The following is a 14,585-nucleotide window of genomic DNA, read 5'->3' as shown; positions in this document are numbered from 1 at the left end:
ATTTGAAATTTCTTGTCTTATTGAAGAAGAACCGTGCCAGATGTGTACGTTGAGTCATACTTCCACACACAGAACAGTTACACTTGTGTTTTGGTTTCGTAGGTTTTATAGTTGCTGGGGACTTAATTAATTAATTGTGTTAACGAAAATTTTCATTTCATTCTTTGTTATTGTTCTATGCAGTCGGATTGCGTAATAATACTAGTCAGGGCCAACCGTTTACGAAACAGCGTAATCGGACTTACAGCCACCAAAATTAAAAATTATTTTCAAAAATAATAATTAAGCCCCCATGCACGTGGCGACCGCTGCTTCGGATCTTCCCTTGGAATTCTTCTGATTGTAAAAATAGTAGACAGTAGTATTGTTGTAGTAATTTGTAGTTTAGTAATTGTAGTCTATATTGCATGTGTAGATTTGGTAAGTGGCATTCTTCTAATGGTATTTTTCAAAATTTAATTTGTGTTGTCTTGTCTACGGGTTTGACAATTTAGTGCAATTATTTCAATTGTTCGATTAATCGTGTTTGAGGGAAACAATCCGTGTAAATGGTATTGTTGGAGATAAAGAGTCATTGTGTGTAATTTTCGTACAGTGACGAGTTTTGTATGTTTTGTAAATGATTACGCGATCGATGAAAATGGCAAAAATGATGAATAGTGAGAATGACGAAATTGTTAACATGGCGAACTCGCCAACACAGGAGAACAGTGTGATGAATAATGAAGTGGAAAACAATGTAATAAGTCGGGAAAATAGTCCGGAACCATTTCAGAATTTTTCTCAATCAGAAAATTCACAGAATACGAGATTAACGACACAAGATTCTGTAATAGTATCGAACACAGATGGCCTTACAGCTATGACGAAGGAAGCTGGTTTTGTGGGAGATGTTAGGGGCGAAAGGAAAGCGTAGCGATTAGACAGCATTATTTAGTTCGCAATGGCATTCTTTTTAAACGAAAATCGGTCGACAACTCTGTTTGGTTAGTTTGTATTCCTGATGAGTGGGTTAATAAGCTGACTTGGTATACGCATTTCAGTTACGCACACTTTGGTCCCAGAAAATGCTTTCATAAATTACGAGAAAATTGCTACTTCAGTAATATGGAAAAACGTATTCGATCTGTTCTGGCCAAATGCAAATTATGTCAAAAGGCTAAGCCGCCAACAATTTCTCACAGAGCACCGTTGTTTCCTATCATTCCAGCGAAATTAAAGGAGATGGCTGCAGTCGATTTGTTCGGTCCAGTGGTTCGTTCTACTAATGGTTTTGCGTACATTTTCGTAGCAGTGGAGTTGACATCAAAATATGTGTGTTTTACACCTTTACGCAAAGCAACAGCTCGTTCAGTATCTAACGCTTTCATCAAACATTTTCTTAAAGAAGTTGGTCATGTTGATAAGGTTATATCAGATAATGGATCACAGTTTCGCTCTAAAATTTGGCTTCGTACTCTACGGGGTCGTAAAATTAAATCAGTCTTCATTTCACTTTTCCACCCTCAATCTAACGCTTCAGAGAGATGGATGAAGGAAATCAATAAATTGTGTCGTCTTTATTGTCATCAGAATCACAGAACTTGGGATCAGTATCTTCATATTTTTCAAAACATTCTGAATGAACTCCCTAATGATTCAACTTCTTTACCGCCTATGCTGATATTAAAAAACAAAGCACCGACAAATCGCATATCTGAAATCGTTCCTTTTCCGCCTTCACGGAAACTGCGGCATTCTGAAGTTGTGAACATGGCTCTGCAAAATATTGCATCTGCGGCTGCTAGAAGAGAGAAATCAGCTAAGCGTCCTGGTCGTTTAAAAATCTTGTCAGTTGGTCAGAAGGTGTTAATTACGTCTCATCGTTTGTCTCACAACGGAAAAGACTTGTGTCGCAAATTTTTTCTGCTTTACAACGGTCCATATAGAATTCGCAAAATCATTCATGATAACACTGTTGAAGTAGAAACTCTTAAATCACGACGCTCTAAGGGAATACATCACATATCAAACGTTAAAATTTTTGTGGAATGACATACTTTCGAGAAACCAACAGTTTACGTAAACATGCAGAGAGTACAAGGATACCGCGCTGTGTTTTGGCGGCGGCATATACTCAAAGCAACAGTCAAGTCTGCGCGCCGCACAAGGCAGTCGTTGACCGCAAACAATTGCTTCCTACGTCACGCGCCTACAGCTGATCGAGCGCTCAGTGCGAATGCACTGACAGCCGTAAACAAATACACAGTCTAAGTTCTCCGACTAAATTCAGTATAAAGCTATAGTGACTTGATGAATTATGTTATTAACATTCAGTATTTTTCAGGATACGGTTCTATAAAATATTTAAGAACTACAGGTAAATTCTGTGTGTCTCCGACGTAAGAGGACTTGCTATCGAGAAAATTTCAGAAAGAATGTAATTTCCAAGAAGAAACTAATAAACTAAAAAAGGTAACTACTAATTGAGTTCATTTTTCAGGTAACATATTTCCACTTAGGTACGTACTTTAGACGTAATTTGCTGCTCGCGATTACGTGATTCATACTTTGTGCTAAATTTCATGTTCTATGAATTTACTTGTGAAGCAACGTGCTTGCGTACATTAACTGATTTTGACAATGATTGATGATTGAATAGGGTTGTTATTTGTATATATTATGCATCGCTTGGCTGCACTGCTTTTTCACTGATGTCGTATTTTTTTTAATTATGTGCCTGCTGTGCTGATTTATTTAAATTATAACTGTCACCTGATTAATTGTGCTGATGTGATTATGTATGTAAGATATACTTTGTGATTTATATGCTTGCGCCTTCATGTTTACTTATTAAGATTACATATGAACATTTATTTGCTTATGCTGATATGATGCTAATGACCTGTTTATTATGTTAGATAACATATTTGCTGCCTTGCTTATGGATTGCATATTTACACATTTCTGTTTTGTTGCCATAACTACTCTTTAATTTGGTATATAGAAATGCTGATATACTGTGTACAAACATAGAGTTTAGGCCACACTATTGTATTAATTATAGATTGTTCGCTTGGCGGAGCCTCGTTGTAAGAATTGTGCTGCATCCTCTTGTTGACATTCTGTTCTCTACTGGTATATTTACTCGCTATTGCATGTTTTGCTTACGCTCAGTGCCTTATATTTTTAAGATAGGAAAATGAACTGCTATACTTCGACGAACGACATTAGTACAAGAAACTTCATAGAAGTCACATGAGCTGGAGGTTCTATGAAAGCTGTATAGATTTATGCTAATAGGAAGGAAGCTAATGACATGACATACCAAAACTAGGTTTAGACCATTGACAGTTATTACACTGCATTTTTCGTGAGCAATTGAAATAGGAAGTGACACTTGACACAAGAAATACTCCACATGTTTGCTTCTGTTTGCCATAATTCATGAAGTGGTGTACATGCTGTGAAATATTATGATCATTCACGCTCCGTAATCGTTCTTAATTACTGAGAGTTATTCGAACTAAAGACTGTTAGAGGTCATGTATGCATTTCTTTTGTTTATAATTCATAATGAGTAGAAGATTTGGGTCAGATGGATTACACAGAGGTTGTGTGTTGATAGTGTGTCTTCGGATTGTATGGGATGATGAGGTTTGCATTAGGATTTTATCTGTACTTGTTCGAGGTGACTGACTAGAGGAAAGAGTTGTTATGGAAGTGAAATGATATTGGCGATAAGGTTTATATGTGTCGACGTATTGAAGAGGTATTATTGAGGTATTGAGATTATATGAAGTTGATGATTATTGGAGTTTTTGTGGACAAGAGGTAAGGTAAATGATATTGATGAAGGTTTATATGTATCGATGTGAGAGGTATTATTGAAGTATTGAGATAATGTGATGCCGATGATTATTGGAGTTTTGGTGTATAAGAGGTAAAGTAAGTGAGGAGCATATTTTTTTTTTTGTTGGTCTATATGGAACAAGGAGGATGAAGATAGCAGACTAGAACACTAAAGTGGAAGGAAGATTGTCTACACACACTTTGTTAAATCAATAAGCAGTACATATTTTTTTTTGGAGAGAGGAAGTAATTGCATATCTTGGCTCACTGACAGTTGTTCAGCAACCGTAAATTTTGATCTGGCTTGGCAAACATTGGTCTTGACATGATGACTATGACGTTGACTTAACTATTATTGACTGTTATACATTGCTGCCACTACTACTCGATACACGTGATGAACATCAAATTTTGACAGAATTGCATTTACACAGTTAACACTATTCAATTACACAGTAGTACTTAATGTGGATGAAAGATGGGTGAGTGTGTTTTGTGTGTTTTCCTTTCCTAATCCTACCCACCTATCTCCTAAATATTATTTTATTTGTTTGTAGTGGCTTGCACTGACACCCATAAATATTATAGGTTTACTGATATTTGAGTATTTGTAATAGTCAATATGACAATTATCTGATATCATTTGTGTGTTTATTAGAATTTATATGTTTAGTGTGTAAAAGTATTTGTATGTGGATTCAAACTATTGTTCATGCCTGAACTGTCTGATTAGTGATAGTGAATATTATGGACTGTTACCTGCACTTTTTCAACATAATGGGTGCCACTTAGAAATGATTAATTTCTGCTGATGAACTGTGTGATTAGTGATAGTGGATATTATGGACTGTTACCTGCACTTGTTCAACATTGTTGTGTGACACTTAGAAATGTTTAATTTCTGCTGATGAACTCTGATGAACAGTGTGATCAGTGATAGTGAATATTATGGACTGCTCTCTGGACCTGCTCAACATTGCTAGGTGCCACTGATGAACTGCTTCTGCTGAGAAATGTGACTTGTTGCTGTGTGTACCTGCTCAACATTGCTGGGTGCCACTGATGAACTGCTTCTACTGAAATAATGTCACTTGTTGGTGTCTGCACTTGTTCAACATTGCAGGGTGCCACTAATGAACTGCTTCTACTGAAATAATGTCACTTGTTGGTGCCTGCACCTGTTCAACATTGCTGGGTGCCACTGATGAACTGCTTCTACTGAAAAGATGTCACCTGTTGGTGTCTGTACTAGTTCAACATTGCCGGGTGCCACTAATGGACTGATTCTACTGGAATAACGTCACTTGTTGGTGTCTGCACCTGTTCAACATTGCTGGGTGTCACTAATGGAACTGTTTCTGCTGAGAAATGTGACTTGTTGCTGTGTCTACCTCTTCAACATTTCTGGGTGCCACAGATGGAACTGCTTCTACTGAGATAATGTCACTTGTTGGTGTCTGCACCTGTTCAACATTGCCGGGTGCCAATGATGGACTGCTTCTACTGAAATGAAGTCACTTGTTGGTGTCTGCACCTGCTCCACATTACTGGGTGCCACTGATGGACTGCTTCTACTGAAATGATGTCACTTGTTGGTGTCTGCACCTGTTCAACAATGCTGGGTGCCACTAATGGAACTGTTTCTGCTGAGTGATGTCACTTGTTGCTGTCTGCACCTGTTCACCATTACTGGGTGCCACAGATGGAACTGCTTCTACTGAAATAATGTCACTTGTTGGTGTCTGCACCTGTCAACATTACTGGGTGCCACTGATGAACTGCTTCTACTGAAATAATGTCACTTGTTGGTGTCTGCACCTGTTCAACATTACTGGGTGCCACTGATGGATTGCTTCTACTGAGATAATGTCACTTGTTGGTGTCTGCACTTGCTCAACATTGCTGGGTGCCACTGATGGACTGCTTCTACTGAAAAGATGTCACCTGTTGGTGTCTGTACTTGCTCAACATTGCTGAGTGCCACTAGTGGAACTGATTCTGCTGAATGATGTCACTTGTTGGTGTCTGCACCTGTTGACCATTGCTGGGTGCTACTGCTGGAACTAATCATTGAAAGCATTTTATGTGAACATTTGTATAAACTGATTTTTTGTGTATTGTGTGAACTATTATGTAAAGTCACATGTATGAAAAGAAGTTGTATTGCTTACTGTATTTTATATATTAGGTCATTGAAAGGTCAGTGCAAAGCCAAAATTTTAACTAATTATGTGATATTTAGGTATTAATATTATCTTTTATTTTTGTCTGTATTTTTGTGGACGAATTTGGTGGTATTTTCACCACCAATGCTGGCAAAAATACCATCAAATTCTGGCCCTTGGAGGAGGGGCATATGAAAGGTGGCTACACTGAGCCACAGCGCCAGAGATTGCGCCAAAGAGTATTATTCAGCCGCCTCCACTGGCAGTGCTTGGGGAGAACTCGTAGTAGTCAGTGCTTGTTGAGATGTGCTAGTGAAAAGTGCTTGCTGAGATGTCGTAGTGAAGAATGCTTGTTGAGAACTCGTGGTAGTAAGTGCTTGCTGAGATGTCGTAGTGGCGAGTCGGTGTGGAGAGATTGTAATGTTTAGAGTGCTTTTCATCAATATAAACGAAGGTAAAAAAAAAAAAATTTCTTTTCTCTCTCATTATTTCAGTGTCTTAAATAATGCGTCATTACAGGTTCAGTCAACAAAGCATCTGGCTTGTGTTCTTGTATTAGAGTGTAATTCTGCTTTCCTTACGCAATTATAGTATTTCTATTTTTTAATTACTTCAGTATAAATGGTATTTGAAATTTCTTTTCTTATTGAAGAAGAACCATGCCAGATGTGTACATTGAGTCATACTTCCACACACAGAACAGTTGCACTTGTGTTTTGGTTTCGTAGGTTTTATAGTTGCTGGGGACTTAATTAATTAATTGTGTTAACGAAAATTTTCATTTCATTCTTTGTTATTGTTCTATGCAGTCAGATTGCGTAATAATACTAGTCAGGGCCAACCGTTTACGAAACAGCGTAATCGGACTTACAGCCACCAAAATTAAAAATTATTTTCAAAAATAATAATTAAGCCTCCATGCAGACTCTTCCAGAGACTGAAACACTGGCATACAACACGATATTTTCCAAAAGAGGCACTGTTTATTATGTGATTGTTGTTCTGATTATTGTAAGGGTCTCCTGAACCAAGCTGTTAAAGGAAGACGTAGTCGTTCACACTGACTGAATGTTCCTCATACTTATCGCTACGCCCAGGGTAACGGATGCCGAGAATAAACTTCGACTTTGTTCATCCCTTCCCCTATCCTCCTGCCGATATGCACTCATTTTTTAAAATACCCTCATCACTCTTTACGCTATTAGTTTCTTTATTGAGGTCAATTTGGTTTTACAGTGGAATAAAAGGTACAAATTTCAGTATTTCTTTTTTTATCAATCAAATCAAACCATGGAAAACACATTGTCCAAACAGTTATTGCTTACAAAAGTACCACAATCTCTTTTTCATTGTGTCATTAGTTTTCGGTACAAAACAGTAACAGACAAACACAAAACACATTGCAAATACATTTATCAGATTTGCTTAGTAACACTGTGAAAAGTCCCAGAACATTTTATCGGAGCGACGGTTGGATATCTTAAGATGTTTACGGTGGTTAGTAGTATAAGGCGCAAGTAATACTGGCGCGGCTACGGAATGTATTGGTTCCACGAGCAGTAAAGCTCTTACAGTGGTACGAAAGTAGCAGTGATTGCGGCTAAAGTGCATCATGACAGGTAACTGCCAACCATGGGTAAGAGAAGAAATACTTCTACCGATCGACGAACTAAGGACATACAGAAATGTTCGTGGAAAAACACGAATACGGTGACATACGTCACTTAGGAATGAAATAAACAGGATGTGCAGGGAAGCCAAGGCGAAAAGGCTGTGCAGGAAAAATGTGAAGAAATTGAGAAACGTGATTCAGCGTGTATAAAAATCAAAACAATCCTTGACGAAATTAAAAGAAAGGGCGTCAACATTAAGAATGCAATGGAAATTTCGCTGTTCAATACAGCGGACAGGCCTCTACGGGGGGTGGGGCAGGATGCACGATGACGTGATAAAATAATGCGATTCAAGACGGAAGACATGGAGGATTCAGTATTAAGAGTACGACAGAGCTTTCGAAGATCAGCGATCAAGAAAGGCGGAAGGTATAGATAACATTTCTTGGGAATTAATGACATTCAAATTCAAATGGCTCTGAGCACTATGGGACTTAACATCATGGTCATGAGTCCCCTAGAACTTAGAACTACTTAAACCTAACTAACCTAAGGACATCACACAACACCCAGTCATCACGAGGCAGAGAAAATCCCTGAACCCGCCGGGAATCAAACCCGGGATTAATGACATTATAGGGGAATAAATCGTCCCCACAGTTCGAAAGATAGAAATGGCAGATATGTGAGAGAACTATCGCATAATCAGCGTAACCTGTCAAGGATCCATTTTGATGACAAGAACAATTTAGAGAAGAATGGAAAATAAATTCGAGCAGCTATTACAGTACGATCAGTTTAGCTTTCGGGAAGGTAAAGTCACCGGGAAGGCAGTTCAGATGTTGAGATTGATAATGGAAGCAAGAAATAAGAAAAATCATGACATGTTCATCTGCAGTCCCAGAAGAAGTGTCTTACAATGCAAAATGGTGTAATTCTGAGACGCATAGGAGGTAGCCACAGAGAGACAGGTAAGGTATAATATATACAAGAACCAAGAGGGAACAACTGGAATGGAAGACAAAGAAAAAATGCTGTTTAAAAAGGTTGTAAGACAGGGATGTAGTTCTTTCGCAGCCACTTTTCGGTACATACGTCGAAGAAACAATGACGTAAACGTAAGAAATTTTCAAGAACAGAATTAAAATTCGGGTGAAAGGATATCAAAAGAGTCGCTGATGACACTGACATCCTCACTGGAAGAAGAATTACAGGATCTGTTGAATGGACTGAACAGAATGATGAGTACAGAATATGGATTGAGTGTACACCGAAGAAGAAAGTAACGAGTGGTAGCAGAAATTAGACTAGCGGTAACCTTAACATCAAAATTGGAGACTACGAATTAGATCAAGTAAAGGAATTCGGGTATATTGGAAGCAAAATAACACATGACGGACGAAGCAGGGAAACACAAAGCAGACTAGCACAGATAAGGGAAGGTTTCCTGGCAAGGAAAGGTCTGGTAGTATGATACAACGACCATAGTACGAGGAAGAAATTTTTGAGAACCTGCGTTTTGAGCTCAGAATTATATGGCACTGAATCATGGTTTGTGGAAAATCGGAAAATAAGAGAATCTAAGCGTTTGAGGTATGACGCTAGGTGAATTTTGATTAATCGGGTTGATAGGATAAGAAATGAGGAGGTTCGCCTTAGAATCAGTAAAGAAATGAACACATGGAAATCACTGACAATAAGACCGGGCAGGATGATAAGAGATGCGCTGAGACATCAGGGAATAACTTCCATGGTAGTAGAGGCAGCTCCAAAAGGTGAAAAATGTAGGGGCATACGGAAACTGGAGGACATCCGTTAAACAACTGAGGATTTTAGGGTATAGGTGCTACTCCGATACGAAGACGTTGGCATTAGAGAGAAATTCGTGGTGGGCCACATCAAAACCATCACAAGAGTAGGGGTAAAAGGCGGAAAAACAGTGGCTGGCGTGAGCTGTGCTGTGATTGAACCACTGGCACGTGCGCCGTGAGCTGAGGATGTCGAACAGTTGGTTCGCAGAAATATTGTGTTATTCAGTGTTATCCATCGGCAAATGCAAGATGTACATTTTTGCAACTGAAAGGTACTTGTTGAATTATTAGACTAAGATTAATGGTAGTACAAATCATTGGAAATGCCTGGAGGTTATAATGGAAAAAACTTGTGAACAGCTAACAGTTGATCATTACTGAACTAAATGAATATATCAGTGTCTTCCCTCATCGGACATCCCAACTTTTTTTAGCTATGAATCGTTCCTGAACAATAAGTGCAATGGCCGCACCGGTACCTACACACAGAAAAATGAACGATTTAAGAGAGAGATCTTAATCTAAAACTACAGAAAGTAACGCTAACTCGGTACAGCCTTAAGAATACGACTACTCGATCCATTGGTGCCTTTCTGAATTGTACTACAGGCTACAGCTAGGTGGAATGAAGAACTGGTAAGTTGCAAGAAGCATTGCTAACTACATTTGTTACATTCTCTTGACCAATTGATGTGGGGTTTGACAATAAAATAAAGAAAACTTACTTCATCCAATAGTCCCGTACGCATTCGCAATTGAGAGAAAACTAAGTGGGAGAAGGGCCAGCGTGCGGCGTACTTTTTGCACCGAGGAAATCGAGACTACATTGGAGAGGATATTTATCATGCAAGCACGAGATATGTTCCGTTAAAGGAATCTATGGAAGCCGAAACCGAAAACTGATACTTCAGTAAAGAAAACTACAGCATGGCAACCACAGTATGGCAACAACCTCTACGGTCTTAAATCAATCAGTTACTGCATCCCACAAAAATACGATTTGTGTCGCGGCCCAAGCTTTTCTGATAACCTCAGCATTGAATTTATAGCGGTTGCTTCCCGTTTTTATCTAAGATCAGAAACGAAGCTATTCTTCATAATCTCTGTAACCCCCCAACGCAATGTGACCAAACATTACCCGTTATCTTACCCAATTATCTTACTGCAAAGCTAACTCAACTGTACTTTTTACAAACCCGGAGCCATCTTGACTGTACTCCCCGTGCCCACAAAGCCGTCTCAATCTCGACTGTCCTCCTCGTGTCTCGAAGCTATCTCTACTCCTCGCACCCCCCCGAAAGCTATTTTCCTACACTCCGGTGGCAAAGATGGCAAGCTGCCCGACTTTTTTCACAGTCATCACCGACCAATCCCCTGTTACGCTTTTCTGCGCGACGGTGCACACCAATCAGACTCCGAGAAGCGTCTGTCGGAATACAGCTTATTTGGCACCGTTCTGCCGAGAGAAGGCTACCAGAAGCTTCTACAAGCCAATGAAACTCCTATCCATCCTGAAAATTTGGCGCGGAAGTGCGTTTCTCCACCGACACATGACCTAGACTCACGTAGGGCGCTGCTCCAGTGTTTTTTTTTTTTTGTTTTTTTTTTTTGTTTTTTTTTTTTTTTTTTTTTTTGCCTGTCCATCCCGCTATCGTGCCACGAAGGCTGACGGACACTCCCTGTTCTTCTTCACCTACGCAGAGCATAAATCTGTCCTAAAACTGAGCTAAACTTACAGTCTCATGCACTAAAGTGAATCGGAGCACAGCTGGAATTTACTGATTAGGAAGGACACTTAATTAAAATAAAATGCAAGTTACATGGACGCTTCCTCTGGGCATGAATATTACCCCAAGAGGCAAAAATACAGAGCGGTCCAAAACATGTATCCATTGTTTAAAAAGCCATAACTTGCAAACTAATTGACGGAGTTGTCTCATTTTTGGTGAAAGAGTAGATTAAAGTCCAACTTAAAGATATCACTGTAGGTGTTCGAAATGGTCACCATTAACATCCACACACAAACGATGCCGCCGAACTGCAGCACGGATTACTGACTGCAACGTGTTCAGTTGGATATTTGCACATGAATGTACGATGGATTCTCGAAGTTCATCCAATGTGCGTGGCTTTTGTCGATAAACAACGTCCTTTAGTGTTCCCCACAGGTAAATGTCCAGAGGAGTTAGGTTTGGGGAACGTGGTGGATACTCCACAGAACCTCTACGGCCTATCCATCTTCCTGGTAGTTTTTCGTCGAGATACGCCCTAACACGATTTTGGTAGTGGGCTGGGGTGGGATGGCAGGTAAAATGGATGTCTGAAGTTTCTGAAGGTCCACCTCACCGGTAACTGTGCCGTCAAAGAAGAATGGTCCAATCAACCCCCGTTAAGACAACCCAAACCACACATTTACTCCTGGCAAATTCATGACTTTGTCTACATGGACGTTCGGATTTTCAGCGGCCCAGTAGATTTACTGTACCATTGGGTTTGAACTGTGCTTCATCAGGCCACACAATCATCTCTGCAAACTCTTCATCGTTGCACACCATGTTAGTAAACCACTCGCAGTATTCCATTCTATGATCTGGGTCGTCCTCTTTCATTGCGTGTAGCAATCGTGGGATGTAGCACTTCCACTTTGCTGCCTTCAAAATTCGCCGAACACTTGAGCAACTCACTCCGGTTTCACGAGCACACTGTCTCACAGACTTCTGTGCTGAGCGAGTGAATTGCTGTAACACACGACGGGAGTTAGCTGGACTTGTTACTGTTACTGGTCGTCCAGATCGTTGTTTGTGTACATCTTTAACACAGCCTTCGGCTTCAAATTTTTCTCGATTGCAACGAATCGATAAACGTGTCGGTGGCTCTGTCTGATACTCATTTCGCCATTGCCGTGGAACCTCATTAATGTTTTCGTACTTAAAATACCACTTCAAAACTGACATACTTTCATCGAATGTAAGCCTTGCGCCAGCCATGTTTACTCGAGTAACTAGGTGCAACTAAGAACAAAACATTGCCTATCTGGTGACTGTCAGCTGACAAAACAAAACAACGCAATACAACGCTTGTGTGGCGATTGCCGGAACTACAAACTATTACACTACCAAAGATGAGACAACTCCGTCAATTAGTTTGCCAGTTATGGACTTTTAAACAGTGGATACATTTTTAGACCCCTCTGTATAATATGATATCAGGTTAATCGATCGTAGCATCAGTGAAGGGGGTACTGTAGGAAGACGACTTACGTCTTACAGAACGTATCCGTCGAGAAAGCCCAAAATATACTCTTTAAATTTTCGTTGTATTGGCTTACTTGCCATAACGAGAGAGCCTCCATCTAGTAGACGAAATGAAGACAATGGTGTTGCGGTGCCAAGGAGATGCAGGTGTTTTAGAATTGTTGCTCAGTACAGTCCACTCCTAATTTCCTTCTGATTTCTTTTCGAGCAAGTCTGCCCCCTTTCCAATTTACAGCCCTCCAATGCTTCACTTACCCCTCTTCTTATTTTTCTTCTTCTACCCCTTCTTCTGCTCTCTCCTAAATCTCCCTCCTTCTTTACGTTCTCCTTTTTTCTCGTTTCGCAGTCTGTGTCCATGGAAACGACACCCTTGGCACTCACACTGCTGTCATATCCTAATTACTCTACTAGCTGCGTCGTAACTACAGTTCTCGGTTATTTACCGCCAAGACGAACCTGAACGGCGTGAGGTATGGAATAACATAAGTCAGGTGTTCAGTGACGTGCTATTTATTTTGGCACCTTCCAGTTAATCAAGAGAGATCTGACTCAGTATTACCAAGTACGTAATGGTAGCGCAGAGACTGGACATCAGCAGTCTGCGGTCGATCGTCAAGAAGCCGGCAGCCTTGAAACTTAGAGGCTGAGTAGCCATCACTTGCCGCAGCAGAGCCCCCATATTCGTCCAGACTGGCTGACGTTGTCTCAGCGTGTCAGCCCTAACCACCAGAACTCGAGTGCGCTCCGCTTCATCTGCTGTCGCCGAACAGGAGAGCACCACGGCGACGGCGCCTAGCAGATGCGAAGCCACCCACACCACGGAGTACAGGATGGAGCTGCTCAGCACGATGCCGTGGCTCTTGTCTGAACCAACCCAAAGCATCAGGATCTCGTAGGAGCCGTACAGGAGACTAGAGTAAGCTGTTATTATTTGCAGAGCCGCAGTGAAGCCGAAGTGCCGCTGTAGGAGCTCTGCTGCGCGATGGAGAACGGCGTGTGCGTGGTGCAGCTGGTTTACTGCTGGTTGGCGGAACTCCTCTGTTGTTCGGCTACAGTCCAGTAGGATGCGCGACAAGCGCTTGTCGCTATGAAGAGCAGTTGTCGTGACGATAACATCGTTGATATCGTGGAACCTCACGCGCAGTTCGAGAACGAGCAGGGTCAACTGCAGCACTAATAGATTGTCCACAAGTCTGTATACCGTGTACAGGATCCAGAAAAGGATACGACTGCCGTCAACTTCACGCCGAGCGTAATTGAGAGACAAAGCACTTTCTGCTACCACCACAAATACAGAAACGCAGTTAACAGTATTCCCGGCATTTTCTCTCTCTGCCGCTCCTTGTGAAACACACATTCATCACAGTATTGAAGTGCATCAAGATACATACTCAAGTCTGTCAACACGCATACAGTATTACGTCCAAGAGCCCATAATACTTTGGAATAGACGATCAGTCTCACTGGAATATCAACAAAAATAGTAACTGTTGATAATTTCTGATAAAGGGCGACTGTTGTGTAGATGTCCACCACTAGAGTGGTAAATGTCAAAAGGAACCAGGCAGTGGAATTCGATTTTATCACTTTACACACTACTGCTGGTTCTTGTTGACACTGAAGCAGTCGTTTGGATGGCATTAAACCCACTATTTTCCACAGCGTATGCAGAGATTCAGTAGCAGCATAAAAAGTATTGCTTGACATTTTATTAGTCACTTTGTCGCATTTAAAATTCCTCCTGTAGACACATTAATTGCAGATCATGTAGTACAAGATGCTGAATGAAACTCTGGAGACTTACTTTGACCTCTGTGTCCTATTATACCAGCATTTAATAACTAGAAACTCTGTACAGTGAAGTATTAGCTTAATCGATCCCGTTCTGGATCAATTCGTTACTCTGTTCGC

The 14,585-nt window shown here is 40.6% G+C and overlaps 1 protein-coding gene across 1 annotated transcript; it reads right to left on the bottom strand.

The window, feature by feature from the left end:
* Nucleotides 1–13,203: 13,203 nt before the first annotated feature.
* LOC124594506 (putative gustatory receptor 2a) lies at nucleotides 13,204–14,031 on the bottom strand. Its single transcript, XM_047132880.1, has one exon. The coding sequence runs from the start codon at nucleotides 14,029–14,031 to the stop codon at nucleotides 13,204–13,206; it is 828 nt and encodes a 275-aa protein (XP_046988836.1).
* Nucleotides 14,032–14,585: the final 554 nt, after the last annotated feature.

This window comes from Schistocerca americana, chromosome 2, assembly GCF_021461395.2.
Source record: "Schistocerca americana isolate TAMUIC-IGC-003095 chromosome 2, iqSchAmer2.1, whole genome shotgun sequence".
Classification (NCBI taxonomy): Eukaryota; Metazoa; Arthropoda; class Insecta; order Orthoptera; family Acrididae; genus Schistocerca; species Schistocerca americana.
The sequence above is the reverse complement of the archived record's forward strand: the minus strand, read 5'-3'. Positions and strand labels throughout refer to the sequence as shown.